At 42.6% G+C, this 19,530-nt stretch overlaps 1 protein-coding gene across 5 annotated transcripts in view; it reads left to right on the top strand.

Moving 5' to 3' along the window:
* ULK4 (unc-51 like kinase 4) overlaps nucleotides 1-19,530 on the top strand; it is a 487,365-nt gene that overhangs the window by 25,543 nt on the left and 442,292 nt on the right. For all 5 annotated transcript variants that reach the window (XM_033930453.1, XM_033930452.1, XM_033930451.1 and 2 more), the window contains exons 4-6: nucleotides 3,936-4,075; nucleotides 7,423-7,585; nucleotides 12,066-12,167. In XM_033930453.1, the coding sequence (XP_033786344.1) occupies nucleotides 3,936-4,075; nucleotides 7,423-7,585; nucleotides 12,066-12,167 (405 nt within the window). The remainder of the gene's footprint in view (nucleotides 1-3,935; nucleotides 4,076-7,422; nucleotides 7,586-12,065; nucleotides 12,168-19,530) is intronic.

The following is a 19,530-nucleotide window of genomic DNA, read 5'->3' as shown; positions in this document are numbered from 1 at the left end:
AAGGCTACTCTCAAAGGGCAGATTTTGTTCAGAAAAGGTCTGGATGATCTGATAGCCAGCATGGCAGATCACTGGCCAAAGTCTCTGCCCGACGATCTAATTTTCGTGGGAGTGGTTACTGTCCCAAAAGACATTGGACTGCATAGTAGGGCACTGGGGGCATTCAGTGATGGATCTCATGGCATTGGCAGATAAGAAGAAAGCAGATCAATTTTTTTTTTTTAGCAGAAGATTCAAAATAGGGATGCAAGAGCCTAGATGTGGCCAGCGCAGGATCTGATGTACATATTCCCCCCCATGGCCTGTGATAGACCAAGTCATTCATCAGATAGTGAGCATCAAGGACTGGTAATCTTGGTGACTCTGGATTGGCCACATCAGCCATGGTACGGGACTTGATATGCCTTCAAAAGGACAAATGTCTTAGGCTACAGGTGCACATGGATTTCCTGACTCAGGGTCCAGTTCCCCTAGAAAATCCAGAATTCTTTTGATTTACGGTGTGGCTTTTGAGCGCGAAGCCCTAGTGTGGAAGGGCTTTTCGGAGGTTGTTATCGGTATTCTCATCAGGGCAAAGAATTCATCAACCATCGAAGGATATGCTACGGCCTGGTAATTGTTTCAATAGTGGTGTGCTAGTGCTAGCTTTTCTGCGGGCTGGTCTGGAAAAGGGGCTGGCAGTGGGATCCCTTAAAGTACAGGTGGTAGGTCTCTCATGTTTTAGGGCCCTTATGGTAAGGGAATCCTTGGCTTTGCATCCAGATATTGGCGGATTCCTAATGGGAGCACTCAGATTGAGACCCCCAATAAGGCAGTTTTTTGTAGCCATCATCTCTTCAAGATGGGTCTCAGAATACAGGCACTGTCTAATCCGTTTCTCAGAATTACGGAAGGGGGCTTCACACTTTGAATCATACCTTTTGTTTTTATCCAAGGTGGTTTTGGCATTTCATATCAACCAAGAGGACAGGTTACCAGTTATGCAGAAATGTTTTCATAAGCTTAGGCTCATCCGTTCTATCTCTTCTTTTCTTGATCTCCCCTCTATCAATATCCTGATTCACTCTCTTGTAATTTCAACCATAAACTACTACAATGCCCTTTATCAAGGTATAACCCAAAAAGAAATTCGCCGTTTAAAAACTATTGCAAAACACTGCTGTCAAATTAATCTATCATGCAAAAAATTTGACCATGTCACTCCTCTTCTCCGCAAAGCACATTGGCTACTCATCACTCATCGCCTCACCTATAAAATACTCCTCCTCACCTTTAAAACAAAAAACTCTAACCAACCAGCATTGAGGGGTACAGATAGGAGTAGAGATAGGTTATAGGGATAGGATTAGAGGTAAGTTATAAAGTTAGTCAGGGACCACTGTTCAGGCAATAAGCCTGATGGGCTGCCGCGGGAGCGGACTGCTGGGCAAGATGGACCTCTGGTCTGCCTCAGCAGAGGCAACTTCTTATGTTCTTATGTTCTTATAAATAAACTTTTGATCTCATACTCATCACCCAGGGCCCTCCAATCTAACAATCAAAACCTACTTTCCATACCGTCAATACGCAAATCCATTTTTTCAGTCTCTGTGGAATGCCCTCCCATTAGATCTTCGATTAGAGAACTCTCTTGAAAAATTTTAAGCCAAACTTAAAACTTTTCTATTTAAAAATGCCTTTACTTTCTAGTTCCAGCTTCCGCTTCTCAAACCTTTAATTATTTTGAAGCCTTGAAACATCTAACGCTTCTTCTGAAGCAATCCCCATCTTAATGTTTTACCACTCCCCATTTACCTTCCTTTTTTACTAATTTTACTTCGATGCATTTTAAACATTCCCTCCCCAACTTCCTTTTTGTTCCATGTACGTCAATGTGAATTCGTCTAGTATTTTTAATGTTTGATAAAATATTGCTTTTATTTACCTATTTTAATTGTTTTCTACAATCTTTTTATATTTTTTGAAATTTCAAATAATGTTTACAAAGAAACATAACAAATCATTTTACATAATTATATCATTACAAAATCAGAAATTCCATCTAGCCCCCATTAAAAGAAAAGGTGCACTATTTAAAAACAGAAATCTATTTCAAAGGAAAATTAATGGAAGAAAGCATCTTCCACAATCTTTTTATATTGTACACCATTTAGACACTTGTTTTTGAATGATGGTATATCGAAAATAAAGAAACTTGAAACTTTCAGTTTACAGGTTCCCAGAAGAGGAACGAAGTGTTGAAATTACTGGATGTAAGCAAAGCTCTTCCTCAATACCTAGAAGTGATGAATGACTTTCATCTTTCTAATCATCTTTTTATTTTGACAAATGCTGCGAGGCAGGCATGCTTCTAAGGTGACCATTTCTAAATGGATCCATATGGCTATATCGTCCATGTACATTGGCTGTGGGAAACAACCTCCAATAGCTTTGAGAGCGCACTCTACTAAAGGTGTAGCATCTTCATGGGCAGTTTCTGCTGAAGAAATTTTGTAGAGCAGCTAAGTGGTCCACTCTCCACACATTTACAATTTTATAGGGTGGATGTAGCAGCAAGGGGGATGTCTATTTTGGATCCTCAGTAATAAATGCAGGCTCATAAGTCCTGACCTAGACCCCGAAGACTGCTTTGGTATGTCACCTATTGTCAGGACTCGTATGCTTTATGTAACAGAAGGAAAGATTAGGTTCTTACTTCGATAATATTCTTTCTGTTAACAGCATATGAGTTCTGACACCCCACCCTATCTGGGATTTGCCTGTGTATTTTCTGGATCAGTGTCCACAGCTAAAGATTTTCTATTGTCAGTCAGATATAAAAAAAAATATAAAAGGAAGAGAGATGCTTCAGTGGGAAAGACATTCCAAGCTCTATAATGTTAATGCATGTTTTTGATGGATGGTTTTGATTCGTTCACCATAAGTTATTTAAGGTGTTGTTTAAGCTTGTTTTAATACCAAAAGAAAATCACACCCCAACCAAGCCATTGGGATGTAGGAGGGGGTCAGCATTTGTTTGTTTGTTTATTTCTCACTTGCCCTTATCCAGGAGGATTAACACATTAACATACAAAATAAGACATTTATTTTTATCATACAAAAAACACTTCAAGGACTTCAAGCATTTTTAGTAGACTGGCCACACAGACATCCCAGCAGAGCAGTAGGGTACTCCAGGGGGCACTGCAATGAACTTCACATAAAAAGGCACAGGCATACATCTCACCATAACCTTCAAAACCCACCCAAAACCTACTGGACCTAACTGTATACAGTACCAATAATCCTTATGCCTGCAGGTGTCACCTATATGTAGGTACAGTGGGATTAGGGTGGGGTTTGGAAGGGTCACATATTCCACAATGTGTAGTAGTTAGAGTAGAGTGTAGGTCTGATTCCCTATCTCTATGATTCACTACACAGCTCACTAAGCTACTCTAGGAACCTGCTTGCTGCTTTAGTAGAATTGGCCATAACATAGCAGGTTTGTACTGTTTCATTCACATCTTTGGGAGGATGGGAGGGGTCTGTGACCACTGGGGCAGTGTGGGAATATCATGTTTACATCTGCCCAGTGGTCTGGCTAGTTTGGGCACATTTTTGGCACTTATTCGTTGTTAAAACCAAGTCTATACCCAAATGTCCAAATTGTACCTTGGATGTATTCTAAAATGTTTTGATTATTGCGGAAAAACATCCAGATCATAAGCCCATCCTAGTCCTTGCCAAACCACACCTCTAACATGCCTACTTGAGATTTAGATGCAATGCAGTTGAACAGCATAAAAATCCCTCTAGAAAATGGGTTTCGAAAATAGCAAAATTGGAAGGGTTTGAAGAGAAAAACGCTTATCTGCGTCTTTATGCTACTTTTTGGATGTTTTTCTTTTTTTTAAAAATGAGCCCCACAATGATTCTGTTTATATTGATTGCAGGTGGTTCCCTAGAGATGGTTATTTCTCAGGATGAGCAATTACCTGAAGAAGTGGTGAGAGAATTTGGTATTGATTTGGCTACTGGATTATATCATATTCATGAGCTTGGAATTATTTTCTGTGAACTCACTCCTGCAAAGGTATTGAACAAATTTTTATTATATTTAATTCATCAGGGCAATGAGTTAAATTTTCTGCAAAAATATTTTAAACTGCTGATACATTACCTAAATAAACAGATCATCTTTAAAATCATAAATCTTTGAACAGACTATTGCTAAGTTATTTCTTTGAACATTTCAAATTTGTAAATAGGAAACATTTACTTAATGTACAATTCTTTGACTTTCTATCAGTGAAGGGATGTGTTTGTAAATGATGAGTGCGCCCAAGGCAGGAGCAAACGCCTTATTTGAGGTATGAGAATCTAAGAACCTGCCTTATTTGAGTTATGGGAATCTGCATGCTTGTGAGCGCTCTGTGGATGATGTCAATCACAGCTTTTCAGCTCTGCCTCCTTTTCCCTGGTCTCTGCTGCCCTCTTCAGTTTTTCCTTTTGCAGGCAAGCATAAAGGTATTGTGCTGATTGTGCTGATTGTGCTGATCTGCTCTCTTTATTTCTTTATTATTTTGTGGTGTATTTCAATTTTTGGCAGTTATTTGTGGTTTTTACGCATCTCAAGGAACTGCTACTATGCCTGCTTGGAGAGGAGCAGAATTTAGTCTGCAGCTGACAGGTGAATCCTTTGGTAACCTGTACAGCCAGCCTAATAAAGATTTGTGGAGCTCAGGATTCTGGGCCCTCAGCATTTGCTCATTTCCATGTCTTGGTCAGGAACTTGAGCACAGACTGTTAAGCATCAATAGCATCCTTTGGGGCATTCAAGGTGCCGGCTGCAGTTTCGCCTCCCCCCCACCCAATTTTCTGTGTCTATCACGGCCTGGGGGGAGGGTAAGAGGATCAGTCTGACTATGGTCTGACTGGCAGCCCAAAGATCTCAGTATGGCAGCTGACTAGAAGCTTGAGACAGAATCTCTCCAGATCCAGCTACTCTCTTATGGAGCTGATGCAGGCTGCAGCACCATTTCCCCAGCACAATAGTTCTTGTACACAAGAATGGCCTAGGCGCCCATTGTATGCGGATCTCGTATGACTACAAAAGGAGTCAAGTCTCAGACTCCAAGTGCATCCAGATTACTCTTGCAGGGGCCAATTGCATTAGAAGATCTGGGACGCTTCGGTCTTACGGCATGGCTCTTGCGCATGCAGCACTAGTCTAAAAAAGATACTTAGAAATAGTCATTGCTACTCTCCTTAGAGCCTAAATGTCAATGACTGTTTCAGCATATGCTAAGTCATAGGAGTTGATTCAGCATTGGTACAGCAAAGAAAAGATCTCTGTACTGGCATTCCTGTAGGAGGGCCTTCACAAGGGAATGGCAATATCGTCCCTTAGAGTTCAAGTGGCAGGAGTCTCCTGTTTCCGGGGCTGAGAGAAGAGAACTTCACTAGTGGCCCACCCAGTCGTAGGTTCCTGAAGGATGCCCTGAGACTACGGCCTCCGATTTGAGAACCGTTTCCATCCTGGAACCTTAATATAGTCTTACAGGGAATCAGCAGAGCCCTGTATGAGCCCTTACATGAAGCTTCCCTCATGGATCTGATGATTGAAGCAGTCTTCTTGGTGGCAATTACTTCTGCCAGGAGAGTATCAGAATTACAGGAATGTCATAAAGAGAGCCATTTCTCTGGCTTATGGAAGCAGGAATGACTTTTTGTATGGCTTCCTCCTTTCTGCTGAAGGTTGTTTCAGTGTTTCATGTTAACCAAGAAGTTAGACTGCCAGCATTTCACCCCACAGGGTCCAAGAAAAAAGACAAGGCCTTAAAGGTTTTGGACATCAGAAGAGTACTGTTGTGTTACCTGGAGGTGCCCAATGAGTTTCATATTTATTTGTGCTAACCAATCAGGCAAGACAAGCCAGACCTGCTTCCAAAACTACCATCTCCAAATGGATTCATAGAGCTATCTCCTCTGCATACATCGGTTGTGGCAAATAGCTGCCTATTTCATTGAAGACACATTCAACAAGAAGAGTGGCCTCTTGTGCAGAAGCTAGGGCGATTCTTCCTCAAGAGATTTGTAGGTCACTGACCAGGTCTTCCCTTCATACTTTTCACCAAGTTCTACAGGGTGGATATAACAGCACAGGAGGATGCCAGTTTTGGGTCTTCAGTACTAAATGCAGGCCCATCTCTCCCACCTTTGGGACTGCTTAGGTACATCCCTTTGGTTCAGTATACCATCACCTTTGCACTGAAAAAAGTGATTAGGTTCTTACCTTGATAATATCTTTTCCAGTAGATAAGGATGGTATGCTGAAGCCCCCACCCCCAAAAAGCAATTATCTGATGTGCCTGCTTTCTGCCTTAAGATTAATGGTTATCTGCACAGCTAAGTTTTTCTTTGTCTGTCAGACTATGGGATTATGAAGAGTCTGAATATAATTATAAGGGAGGAATGCTTGAGCTCCATAAATGTTCAGGCTGTTATGTTCTTGTTTAACTTGTACTTTTCTTATGTTCATCATTTCTTTCAGAGACATGTTAATGTTTTCACTACGTTATTATTCGTTCAGTGATTGTTTTAAAATTAATCTTAGCAGATCAGATATTTAGTTTCAGGGAGCTCACTGTACCCCTCCTTCTCCTGTCTTCTTCCTTAAGGCTGTCGCCGGCTTTGGTACAAACTGAAGTGGGCAGCAGAGACCGAGGAGAAGAAAGAGGAGGAGCTGAAATGCTGTGATTGACATATGCAGAATGCTCACAAGCAGGCATGGACAACCCTGTGGTTCAGTATTCCATCCCTATCTACTGGAAAAGATATTATCAAGGTAAGAACCTAATCTGTTTTTTACTTTAATTAAGTTAATAGACACACACATATATTGGGAATAGTGAAATAACAAATCTAGGGCTGCTTTTACTAAGGTGAGCTAATAGATTTAGTGCACATGCTAAATGCTAAGAAGCCCATAGGAATAAAATGGGCTTTTTAGCATTTAGTGTATGCTAATTAAATCACACTGAGTATAATGAGAAATTGACTTTAACTTACAAAGCAAAAGTAACATAATAATTGTTGAAGCCAGAGATATATCCTTATTACATTGACTGTCTGAAATAGCGTGGAACATTTTAATGGTGATATTCTGGAACTGACATCAAACAGTGTTTATAAAGATGAACAGTTTAGCTCCTGCCTTATACACATTGAGAGCAGAGCTGCTAATGATCTTTATTTCTTTTTCATATCAGCATATACCAGAAATGAAAGTAAAGCCTTTTTATGTGAGCAGGATAATAGATGGAGAATTATGCATAATGACACTTTGAATCCACTCGAACAAGGACTGTGCTAGAAATGTGGGCAAGCTGATTCTGTTTGAGATTTTTTTTGTAACCCATTTTGCTCTCCCTACTACAGATTCTGCTGGATGGACCTGGGACCCTGAAGTTCAGCAATTTTAGTTTGGCAAAAGCAGAAGGAGAAAATTTGGAGGAATTCTTTGCTTTGGTTGGATCAGAAGAGGGTACAAATGAAGGTGGAGAAAGCACACCATGCAGAAACGTAATAAACAGAGTGAAAGGTATTATATTTGTAGCTGGCCAAACATACCAAAGGTAATTGGATCAGTTTGTAGGTGTGTGCCTCTGCACTGTAGTAAGCTTGCGGCTATAATAATAGAGATAAAATCAGAAGCTATAGCAATGTCTTCTTGAGACTTTATAATTCTATTCTATTCTGTTCTTATTTATTTATATTCCACACTATTCTCACAATAGATTCTAAGCAGATTAAAAAATATACAAAATTATTCATTTAACAATCATTAAAAATAAAAATGTTTTAACAATTTTCTAAGGATTTATCCCCCTCCTTTATAAAGCTGCGCTAGCATTTTTAGCACCGGTTGCTGCAGTAACAGCTCCCACGCTCATAGGAATTCTATGAGTGTCAGAGCTGTTACCGCAGCAACTGGCTCTAGAAACGCTAGCACAGCTTTGTAAAGGAGGGCCTTAATAAGAAGAAACTTTTCTTAGTTCAGTTGGAAGATCATTCCAAAGCTTTATTCCTCTAAACTCAAAAGATTTGTTCAAAGATTTCAAAAGACCATATGAACTTAAAGAATAGCCAAGCCTCAATGACTGTTTATACTGGGAGGCAGCTCTATTTCATGGAAAAGTTATATACTTCATTAAACCTTCTGGTTCCATTCCCTGCAACAATTTTATATATAAATATAACCAATTTAAAGTTGACTCTTTTCTCAATCTTTAACCAATGTAATTGATTCCAAAGAGGAGTAACCCCGTCATATTTATTTGCTCTAAAAATCAATCGCACAGCCGTATTTTGAAGCAATTGCAGCCTATTTTTAAAAATTCAATATGTAACACCACAATATAAAGAATTACAGTAATCTAACTGAGGCAGCACAATAGCTCTTACTACCGTTTGAAAACTCTCTAAAGATAAAAAATGAACAAATTGCTCGTAATTGGCGCAAACAAAAAATGACTCTCTTTACCAATCCATTTATTTGATTCTCAAATGTGAAACCACAATCCAAAATAATTCCCTAGATTTTTCTTCTATTGTAAGAATTTCTCCAGTACTCGGTACTATTTTCTGATCAATAAATCTACTTGGATTACCAAAACAAACTAATTTAGTTTTTTGTTTATTCAGCTATAAAAAATTATTAACTGCCCAATTGTCCACTAATATAAATTACCTTTTGAATAAATCTCAAAGCCTCCTCCAGATTATCCAATGCTGGACCTAAGATAAAAATATTATCAACATATAAAATAAAAATGCCTAAATTTGTCAACCATTCACCCAAAGAACTCATATACAAATTAAAAAGCAAAGAAGACACTGGTAACCCTTGAGTAACATCACAATTTGCATTCCCATACTCTGAATTTACATCAATTCCTTTAAGATATCTTCTTGTCCTTAAAAAACCTGAAAACCAATTCAACACCTTTCCACCCAATCCAATCTACACAGCATAACATTATGATCTATTGAATCAAATGCTGCAGATATATGAAAATGAAGCAATAATGTTCATTTTCCAAAACTCATAATCTTTCTTTTTTTTTCTTAATAAATGTTTATTAACGTTTTTCTTAACAAAGAGAAAAGAAGAAAAAGAAAAAGTTGTACACAGTCTCCATACAAAACCATACAGATCAGAAATTACAAAGCCTTATAATCTCTACCTAATACCCAAAATATCCTCTCTAATTCGTAGTCAGAAAGTTACATCAAATCCCTTAGATCAATCCCCCAAACTTATGCTATCATAACAGCACAATCTTCCCTCCCTCCCACACAAGACAATAAACCCCTGAGAGTAAGCACCCAGTGTGTCCTTCAGAGTGACCCTCTTTCCTCCACACCAACTGTGGTATGCAGATCTGGTTTGTCTGCTCGTGGTAGATCCTCTCCTGCCCCTCTCACCCGATCTTCTGACTCAGGGTCACATTCCAATGTTCGATCCTGGTCCATTTTGTCTTGGCTCTTGAAAGGGAACGCTTAAGTAAGAGGTTATTCAGAGAAGGTGATCTCCACCCTCTTGGGTTCTTGGAGACTTTCCACCTCTCGGGCTTATGTGCGTGTTTAGCATCTTTTTGAGGAGTGGTGTTTCGCACATGGCGTGGTTTCCTTCATGCTTCTTTGCCTCATGTCTTGGAGTTTCTGCAGGATGGCCTGGAGCACGGCCTTGCCTGGTCCTCTTTAGGGTGCAGATTGCAGCACTTTCTTCTTTTTGCGGTCTGTTGCATGGTTGGCGTTTGGACTTTTCTCCGGATATGATTCATTTCTTGAGGTCGGCAAAATTGCTCCGCCCTCCGGTTCATCCATCTGTACCGGCTTGGGATCTCGCTTTGGTTCTTTCTGTGCTTGTTCGTCTGCCTTTTGAGTCTCTCGGTTCTTGCACGTTGAAGGACTTTACTCTTAAGGCGGTCTTCCTGTAGCCATTACTTCCGCAAGATGTGTTTATGAACTGAAGGCCTTCTCTTGTAGGCTGCCATTCCTGGAGTTTTTAAAGGAGCAGGTTGTGTTGCAGCCGGTTCCCTCCTTTCTTCTAAAGGTGGTTTCGCCTTTTCTTGTCAACCAGTCTATGATCCTTTTGGTCTTGGGTAATCAGGAGAGCTCTTTGGAGCAGAGACAATTGTGCAAATTGGATATCTTTAGGGTCCTTCATTCTTATGTTCAGCGGATCCAGAAATTCCGTCAGTCGGATCATCTTTTTGTTCTTCTCGTGGGTCCTTGTAAGAGGGACGGTGCTTCCAAGGCTACCATTTTGTGTTGGATCAAGGGAGGCTATCACTTTGGTGTATCTACTTCAAAAGAAACCTGTTCTAGATTTTCTCAAAGCTCATTCTACTTTGAGTCAGGCGGGCTGAGAGTTCACTTGTGCCTCCAGTGGATATTTGTAAAGCTGTGGTTTGGACTTCTCTCTTTTCCTTTGTTCGCCACTACCGTGTGGACTTTCAGGCACATCGGGATGCGGTGTTCGGTGAGCGTGTTCTTGTGGCGGCACTTCAGGGTCCCATCCATGATGGATACTGCTTTGGTATATCCCATCCATTCTGTGCTGGTCTGGAGGGATGATAAAGCAGGAGAAATTAGGTTTTTACCTGCTAATTTTCTTTCTTTTAGTCTCTCCAGACCGGCATAGACCTCACCCTGTCTTTTTGTTCGGTGTTTTCTCGCGAAAAGTTACGTTTTTTTCTGCGAGTTTTTGTTGTCTTGATTGTTGGGGAGTATATTAAGAGCAGCGGCACTTGGTTCAGCTGGTTTAGCTGGCGAACTGAGGGGGGGGGTTGCTGGAAGGTTCTTGTTCTAATCAGTATCCAACAGTGTGCTCCAGTTTGATTTGGACATTTTCCGAGTGTGGAGTATTAATCATTTTGTTATTTTTCAGCCTAGTGAGTTTCAGCTTGGCTGTTCGTCAGACTGAATGTAGATGGGACTGCACAGCCCACTTGTACTGTAGCCAAAATTCAATATCTCTGTCTCCACCTGCTGGCAGAGGAGCATAAACCCATCCATTCTGTGCGAGTCTGGAGGGCTGGAGGGACTAAAAGAAAGAAAATTAACAGGTAAGAACCTAATTTCTCCTTGCTGAATATTTACTAACATTTAAAATGCTGATGCCTATTATTGTATGGTTCCCTAGTAGCATTGTACTTTCTGTTATGCCCCTTCCGGAATCAATACTGAAGGTGTTTCACCTCAACCCACGAACCAGGTCTTGCAAAAATCCACTATTCCTCCTACTTGGCTAAGGACTACAGAGCCCCCTGTAGTTTTTATTTTCTGCAAGAAAACCATGCAGAAGTCTTTCTGATCTGCTAATAGCCTCTTTCACTTCACCTTTTAGCCATGCCAGCTCTTGTTTCCAGCTTTGTTAATGCATGGAATATATCTGGTCTGGGCTTTCATAATGGTATTTTTAAATTACAGTTCTTGTCTTTCCCACTGATCCTTTTAGCTTCTTTTGATCATTTTATCATAGTCACTCTTTCGAAAAATAAGTGTCTCTATAGTAGATTTCTTTAGTGACGTTGCTCTAGATATCAGCTCAAACTTGATCACATTATGGTAACTGTTTTCCAGCAGATCCAACACAGTTACCTCCTGTGCTTTGCCCTGCATTCCACTAAGGACCAAATATAAAATAGCTCCCCTCTTGTCAGTTCCTGGACCAGTTGCTCTAAGAAGCAGTAATTTATGACGACTAGGAATTCTATCTCCCGAGCACTCCCTGATGTAACACTGTGAGTAGTTTTCTAAGAAATGCAAATTTTTGGAGATACAAAACTACATGCATTGGTTTTTCCCCTGCAACAATCTGTGTAAAAGTACTCATTTTACTCAGAAAATAGTCCTCTGTGGTAGTGCTTTGGAATAAAGAGGATATGATGATATAAATATTCTTTTATTCTGTATATAAAAAGTGTGTGCACATATCTATATAAATAGAGAATTAGAAATGTGGTTATTTTTATAGTAGCATACTATATCTTTAAATGTATGTTTTATTGCAGGAACTCCACTATACACAGCTCCAGAAGTCATCCAGGGAGCAGACTTCTCTGTAGCCAGTGATCTGTGGTCACTGGGCTGTGTGCTGTATGAAATGTATTCAGGTTGTATTTTCTTACATTTTTTATTCATGTAGTTATGCTAAAGTTAAGTGAAAGTCTGCTTAGATTATTTTCAGTTCTTTATGAAGACATGAGGCTGTAGCTGATGCATCAGACCAATGGGTCTACTTACTAAAGTGCATTAGCTATTAACACAATGATTAATACACATGAATATTTAATATCACCTTGGCAGTTAATATAAAGTACAATCCCACTCTATTCCTGGACAAGTAGGTTATGCGCCTCTCGTCATCAGACTGCTTGTAGGAAGGTTCATTTACATACTTTTCTGTCCCTTCTGCTTACCTCAAGCACTGCCCTCAAGAATCCAGTTGCTTTCCTACAAGCCAGACTGTAGGAGTTTGTCTTTTCTGCTCATGTTTCTCTTTTTCTTAACTTGATGTTCTTTGTGCCGTATCGAATCCTTGTACTGCAGATGTCCCTTGTGGGGATAGCTCTGGCTGCAGGAGATCACAGACTCAGTCGGTTCAGTCTGCTTCCAGGGGAATGGCTGCTGGACAGCCTGCTTTAATGGATTGGTGCCCTTGAGACCATAGCTCACCCCAGGTTCGTCCGCTAGTGGGTTTGAGCGCAGGCTGTGTGTCTCCATGGAGGTTAATCCGGGATCAGGGCCAGCTGTGTCCTCCCCCAACCCCTTCCCCCCCCCCAGAGTCCGTGAAGGAGGTTTCTGGTTGAATGTGGAGTAGTGTTGATCCGGAGACACAATCAGAAGACCAGCAGTCCCACACAGCACTGCATTGCACAGTGAGTATAGGGCTGACAGCCTATGAGATCGATTTTGGGGGAGTCTTGAAAAGTAGGTTTTCTATGGAAATATGGTTAGGCAAAAATTCCTCCCACCTCCCAAATCCTAAAATTGAGGGCATCAAGAAATCAGATCATGTAAGCCCGTATTACAAAAAACTACACTGGCTGCCTGTGGAAGCAAGAGTCATCTTTAAGTTTGCTTGCCTTTGCTTCAAAACCATGACAGGTTCATACCCAAACTATCTGTCTCACCAATTCGAATTCCCAGGCACAACTAATACACGCAGCGCATACTTGTTCGTTTTTCCATCCCTAAAGGGCTGTACCTACAAGAGATACCTCGATAGAACATTAGCATTCCAAGCAGGCAAATGGAACAAATGTTTAACTAACTTCATCTCAAACTCACTTTTGTTCCAAATGTTTATGAAGTTAATCAAAACTTATCTCTTTGACAAATTTCTCTGACCCCACTTCAACCTTGATGTACTTCCAATATACTTCCAGATAAACTTGATTAAACTTAACATGCCAATGTTATTTCAAAAGTTCTCTGTAATGTCGCTGTCTGTATTGTGACCTGGCCAAGCTGGGCTCAGCAAATGGCCTTACCCATTGCACACAAAACCTCAGCCGAGCGGTTACATGAGGTTCTATTGGTAGTTTGGTAATGAAATAATAAAAAACAGGTCCAATGACAGAGGTGCAATTTCCTGGTATACTTTATTGATCAAAAATCAAAACAAACTTTCAAATAGGCTTCTTCAGGTTTGTATCACCTGGTATATCATTGCAGCATTCAAAATACAAACAATTGTCAGTTCCAAACCCAATATCTCAAAAGAGAAAAAAAACTTGTCCCAACTGTAAAGTTTTCTTCAAACAAAAATTTCAGCCTTCTCTTAATCTAGTACACAGTCCAAATTTTAACCCAGCTCTTTAACAGGAAAAGATTAGCTTGTTTCCATTCCTTCTATACTGGGCAACTCTGTTTCTTCTATCTCCATATTATAAGCAAGGTCCTCATCAGCCATCTCATAGTCTTGCCCAAACACAGATTCACTGTTCTCTGTGGCTTCTATCTCACCAACCTCTGCCTGTGCTGGTAGCCAGGAGGTGACTGTAGCTTCCTGATTCTCTGGGCTTGCAACCTGCTGACTGGCTCTGGCTTGCTGGGTCGGGAGCAGGTGTGTACTCTGAGGCTGGCTCTCCAACTGCTTCTGGAGCTGACTCCCCTCCTTTGAGAAAACTACTCCCTTTTCTTTCCTTGCAGGAAGCTGATTAATCCTCCCTGCAGGTGTGTTAGTGTAACTTCCTCTCAGAGAGCTTACCTGGCTTAAACTAGTTTAAGCCTGATTGGGAGTGGCTTGTATTCATTCCAGCTCTGCTCTTTCCTTTCCCTGGCTCTGCCTGCTGGGTGATGTAGTCTTTCCATGTGTTTTCCCCTAACTGGCTTAGGTAAAGCTAAACCAGATCTGCCTGCTTTAGGTAGGGCTTTAGGAGGTTTCATTGCTGGAAGGCTTGGCTTGTAGGTATTCCTAGGGGCTGCTTTGGGACTCTCCTTAGCAGGCTTAGGAATACTTTTATGGGGTCATTTCCCTTTTCTGGCAAGGCTTCCTCACTAGGAACAGGGGCAGCTCTGTGACAGTATACAGTCTTTTCCCCTGTAAACCACTTTGAACTGTTTGTGGTATGGCGGTATATAAAAATAAAGTTATTATTATTATTTCCCAGGCCGTTTTATTCATAAAATCGCTCCTGCAGTGGCCATCTTCAATTTTCCTAATTTGGACTTAAAGGGGTTATTTGCATTTGCAAGCTTCTTTTTGGCCATAAAACCTATCAGATGGACTCCCCAGGCTGGATTCATCGGATTCATGTTTCATTTGTGGCAGGTGACTGACCAACGAGCAGCTGCATTCCCTGTGCCACATGGCACTTTCAGGGAGGTGTAATGACTTCAGAATTCATCTTCTTTGGGGGATTCTGCAACCATGTCTAGCTGGGGCTGTCCAAAAGAAGTGGAAAAGGGCCTAGGGGAGAGTGCCAGCATGTCCCCAGAGAAACACAGCCATACATCACCGGAAAGAACTAGAAAAGACATTAGATCATTTAACTGTAGGGTCGACCATTTCTTGTTAAAAGAGTTGGATTTTTTGGCAATATAAAGCTCATATTTGTAGAGCAAACAAATCTGGTTCCACAATCTGGCATAGGTAACTTGTAAGAGGTCCCCTCAATATCCACAAATGGTTTTTAATGCAGCAGTGAGTAAAGAATCAGACAATACAGCATCAAAATCATTTACAGCAGAATTGAGACAGGCACTTTTCAGGACAAGGTTTGCATAAGAAAAATGTTCCAAAACTGAACTGGAAACTCCAAAACAAACTCAGCAAGTACTTCATTTTATACTAAACACAATTGGTGGCCATTAGAGGGGGCTGGGCCTCCCACTTTGAGCTTAGTCCCCCTCAAAATGAACATCTCCCTTGCTGTAGCTGGTGGAACATTTTGTTCTTCCATCATCTTGATCCCAGTTTCTGCTTTTATGTATCTTCTACTAATTCTCTTTCCAGGCCTTGGGAACCCCGGTTCCATCCCTGCAGGAGTCCCGTGAGCCTGGGGGGATCCCCGCGGGATTCCCGTAAACCTGGGGGGATTCCCGCAGGAATCCCGTAGACCTGGGGGGGATCCCCGTTCCTGTGCAGACCTCTAATCTTGACCTGGGTGAGGCCCAGGATCTTGGGGAAAATTCTATTGTGCAACATCTTTTTAAGCCCTCAGACACTGTTGGTGTTATTTCTGATTCTCTCCAGGAGTTGAAGCTGGGAGCTAGCCAGCCTGCGGCAGTGGCCTTCACCCTCATGAGTAGTTGTAAGCCACGGTCCATCTTCTCTCTGGATCGCCTGGACATGGCAGAAATGCTTATGAATCGCTAGGAGGCACCGGAAAGGCCTCAGTGAGTGGCAAGAACCATGTCTAAACACTACCCCATGGCTGAAGAATTTACCCAGCGCTTTGTTTTCTCCACAGGTGAATTCCTTGATGGCACAGGTCACTGATCGTATTTCTCTTCCTAGCAAAGGTGGAGTTGTGTTGATGGGTACTCAAGCTTCATCCTTAAATGGATTTGCGACTCAACAGCCCCTGGTCTGAAGGTGGCCCTTGCAGCTCCCTTTGTGATCAGAGCTTTTCACTCCAAGTTGCGCTACGATCCTGACACTATGATACTTCTGAATCTCCCATTCTTGCTTTTGGGTGTGGACTATGTGGCTGTTGCCTCATATAACCTGTTTATATTGGTCAGCAAGCTCTCGTCACAGGTCTAGTGTGCAGGACTGGAGACCACAGTCCTTGCCTGTCTACAAACCCCAGCCTTTTTTGGGAACCGGGACGGTCTAGCTTTCGTTCCTCCAGGTGCTACCGTCCATACTCGAGGCAGTCCATACTCGAGGCAGCACTCCTTTCAGGCCATGGGATAGTGATTTGGTGGGACGCATCATTCTCAGTCTTCTGGGCCCCGGTCCACTCTGAGAAACAATTATGGTGGCCAGACCTCCGAGGATTGGAGGACAGCTCTGGGGCTTACTGCCTGCACAGAGGTCCATCACTTCAGATTGCTGGGTGCTGGACATTCTGCTGGATGGTTCCAGACTTGAATTCTTCCAGCCTCTCATGGTTTTCTTTATGGATTCTCCTGTGGGTTGATCAGGCAAAAAGTGCAGGGTCAGAACCAAGGTACAGAAGTTGTTCGATGTGTTGGCTCTAGAGCCCATTCCAGAGGAAGACTCGGGCTCCGGCAGATACTCGATAGACTTCCCTGTTCCAAAGAGAGGCTTGGAGGACTGGAGACAAATCCTGGTTCTCGAAGTGGTTAATGCAGCCCTCAAATTTCCACGCTTCAGAAGGGAAATAGTGAGTTCAGTAGTCGCTTCTGTGGCACTCTTGGGGAGGCTCATCTTCTTATTCCTATCTTTTAGAAGCATAGGAAATATCTGCAGCCCCACATTCTGCAGCAGCATTTCCAGTTTGCGGTCTTGCCCTTCGAGTTGGCGATGGCCCCTCTGATTGTCACCAGGTTGATGGTGGTTGCTGCGACTCGCCTGAGACTGCTAGGGACCCAGTGGTTTCTTTCCCTGGCCGACTTATCAGGGCTCCGTCTGAGTCCAAGGGGCAACAGGCGGTTCTCATACTGGTCCAATAGCTTTGAAGTCTGGTTGGTCACCTTTTAGAAGAGTCAGCTCAATGTCTTGTAGGACCTGAAGTTTCTGAGACTCCATTTTGCCACAGCTGTTCCCTAACTTTTGCTTCCCGTTTCTTGCCAGGAGAAGCTTTATCAGCTGGTTCGTGTCTTCCTGGACATCCCTATCCTCATGGCCTGGCAGTATCTGCAGGTCCTGGGCTCCATTGTTATGACCATAATCATGGTTCCCTGGGCGAGGACCCATCTTTGCTCATTCCTGGCTGCTCTCATCTCCCATTGGCGCCCTCGGAAAGTTCTAATCCATGTTTGTCTCCCTTTGACAGTTTGGCATGGTGGTTAAATCCTCTGTTTTTGTCCAGGGGGCTTCCTCTTCGGATCACCACTTGGGTGATTCTGTCAATGAGTGCCTGTCCGTACAACTGGGGTGCTCTTTGCAAGGACTACCCAGTTTGGGGATGGTGATCCCCTTCTCATATGGAGTGTTCAGTCAATCACCTGGAACTTCTAGCGATGTGGCTGGCTCTCCAGCACTTTGAAAGCTTGATGAAGAGAAGGGTGGTTTGGGTATTCTCAGACATTGCCATGACGGTTGCTTGTGTCATTCACCTGCAAGGTACCAGATTTGTGTCCCTGGGCCAAGAGGCCCATCTGCTTTTTCTCTGGGCTGTGTGTCTTCTAGTCCTGTCAGCGGCGCAAGTATCTGGAGTGGATAGTGTGCAGGTTGATTTTCTCAGCTGCCAATTTCTGGACCCCGGAGAATGGTTCCTGTCCCAATAAACCTTCCAGAGCTTAGGGGCCAGAGGGAGTTTACCGACTTTCTAAATGATAGCTATGGCATCCTACAATACGGCAGACCAGCTCTTCAGCCGTTGTGGCAAACCAGGAAGCGCAGGGCTGGACACTTTGGTTTAGCCTTAGTCACATGAGGGTTTCCTCTATGTCTTTCTCCCTGGCCTATGGTAGGCCATCTGTCTCAGAGGATCGTATCACCTCGGGGTCGGGTGCTTCTGGTGGCACCAGATTGGCTGCGTCACCTGTGATATTTCGACCTCATTCATCTTCGGCTGGGCCAGGGATTCAGACGTCTCTGCACTCTTGTCTGCTCTTCTGCGGCCTATGGTGCTGTGGGATCCAGACCTCTTTGGCCTTATGGCCTGACTGTTAAACATGCAGAACTAGTTTGTCGTGGCTATTCGTCGAGAGTTATTGCTAATATCCTTTGCAGCAAGAAGAAGTCCATAGTGGCTGTGTATGGTAAGGCCTGCCTTTGTTTTTGGTCCTGGCGCATCCAGAATAATGAGACACGACCTCTCCAATTTCACTCAATTGTGCCTTTCTCCATGAAGATCGTGTGAAGGGGGTTGGCTGTCGATTCCTTAAGAGTACAGGTTGCTGGTCTCCTAAAGGGCCTATGCCCCTGTGGGGCACCTTAGATTCTCATCCAGATGTTGTTTGATTCTTGAAGGGCACACTATGGCTTTGCCCTCCTTTTTGTCACCTGCCTTAGCATCTTATTTTTTCTTTAGGGTACTTGCTGGTCCTCCTTGCGAACTGTTGGACCAGACATCTTTGATGGATCTCACAGTCAAGTCTTTCTTTCTAGGACCCATTATTTCGGATCTCAGAGTCTATGAACTTCAGGTGCTGTCCTGTCATGATCCTTTTCCTCACATCGCACACTCCAGTGTTCTCCTGTAGGTGGTCTCTAGTTTCTACATCAACTAGGAGGATTGCTTGTCTGCTTTTATGCCTTTGTGCTCTTCCAAGTGAGATGTCGTTTTGCAGTTCCTGGAAGCGCACTGATTTTTTTCCAAAGTACCTAGAGGTTCCCAATAGGTTTCATCTGTCTGATCTTCTGTTCTTACTGGTTGGCCAGGTCTATGTGAGCAGGATGGTGTTTCAGACCTCCATTTCTAGATGGATCCATATGGTTATTTCCTCGGCTTATGGGTCGGCCAGGAAGCAGCCTCCCCTTTCGGTGGAAGCCCTTTCCACTCGAGGCGTCACCTCTCACCTCTCCGTGGGCAGAATCCTCAGCGGTATCCCCAGATGAGATTTGTAGGGCTGCCACGTGGTCCTCTTTTGCATACCTTTACAAAGTTTTACAGAATTGATGTGATGGCCCAACAGGATTCTGTTTTTGGGTTCTTCTGTTTTGGCTACAGGCTAATCTGTCCCACCCTGACTTTACGGGACTGCTTTGTTAGTTCCACTTGTCCAGAAATAGAACAGGATTGTACAAGAATAAAAGATTAGATTCTTATCTTTGCTAATCTTCTTTCTTGTAAATCCACGCTATGTTCCTGGAACCTGCCATGGAAGTTGCTGATTCGCCGATTGTCTGCCTTAATGAGTACTGGTGAGATGGACTTCTGGTTTCCTGATCAG

Source organism: Geotrypetes seraphini, chromosome 2 (genome assembly GCF_902459505.1).
Source record: "Geotrypetes seraphini chromosome 2, aGeoSer1.1, whole genome shotgun sequence".
Taxonomy (NCBI): domain Eukaryota; kingdom Metazoa; phylum Chordata; class Amphibia; order Gymnophiona; family Dermophiidae; genus Geotrypetes; species Geotrypetes seraphini.
Note: the sequence above shows the minus strand (reverse complement) of the source record. Positions and strands in the feature narration are given on the sequence as shown.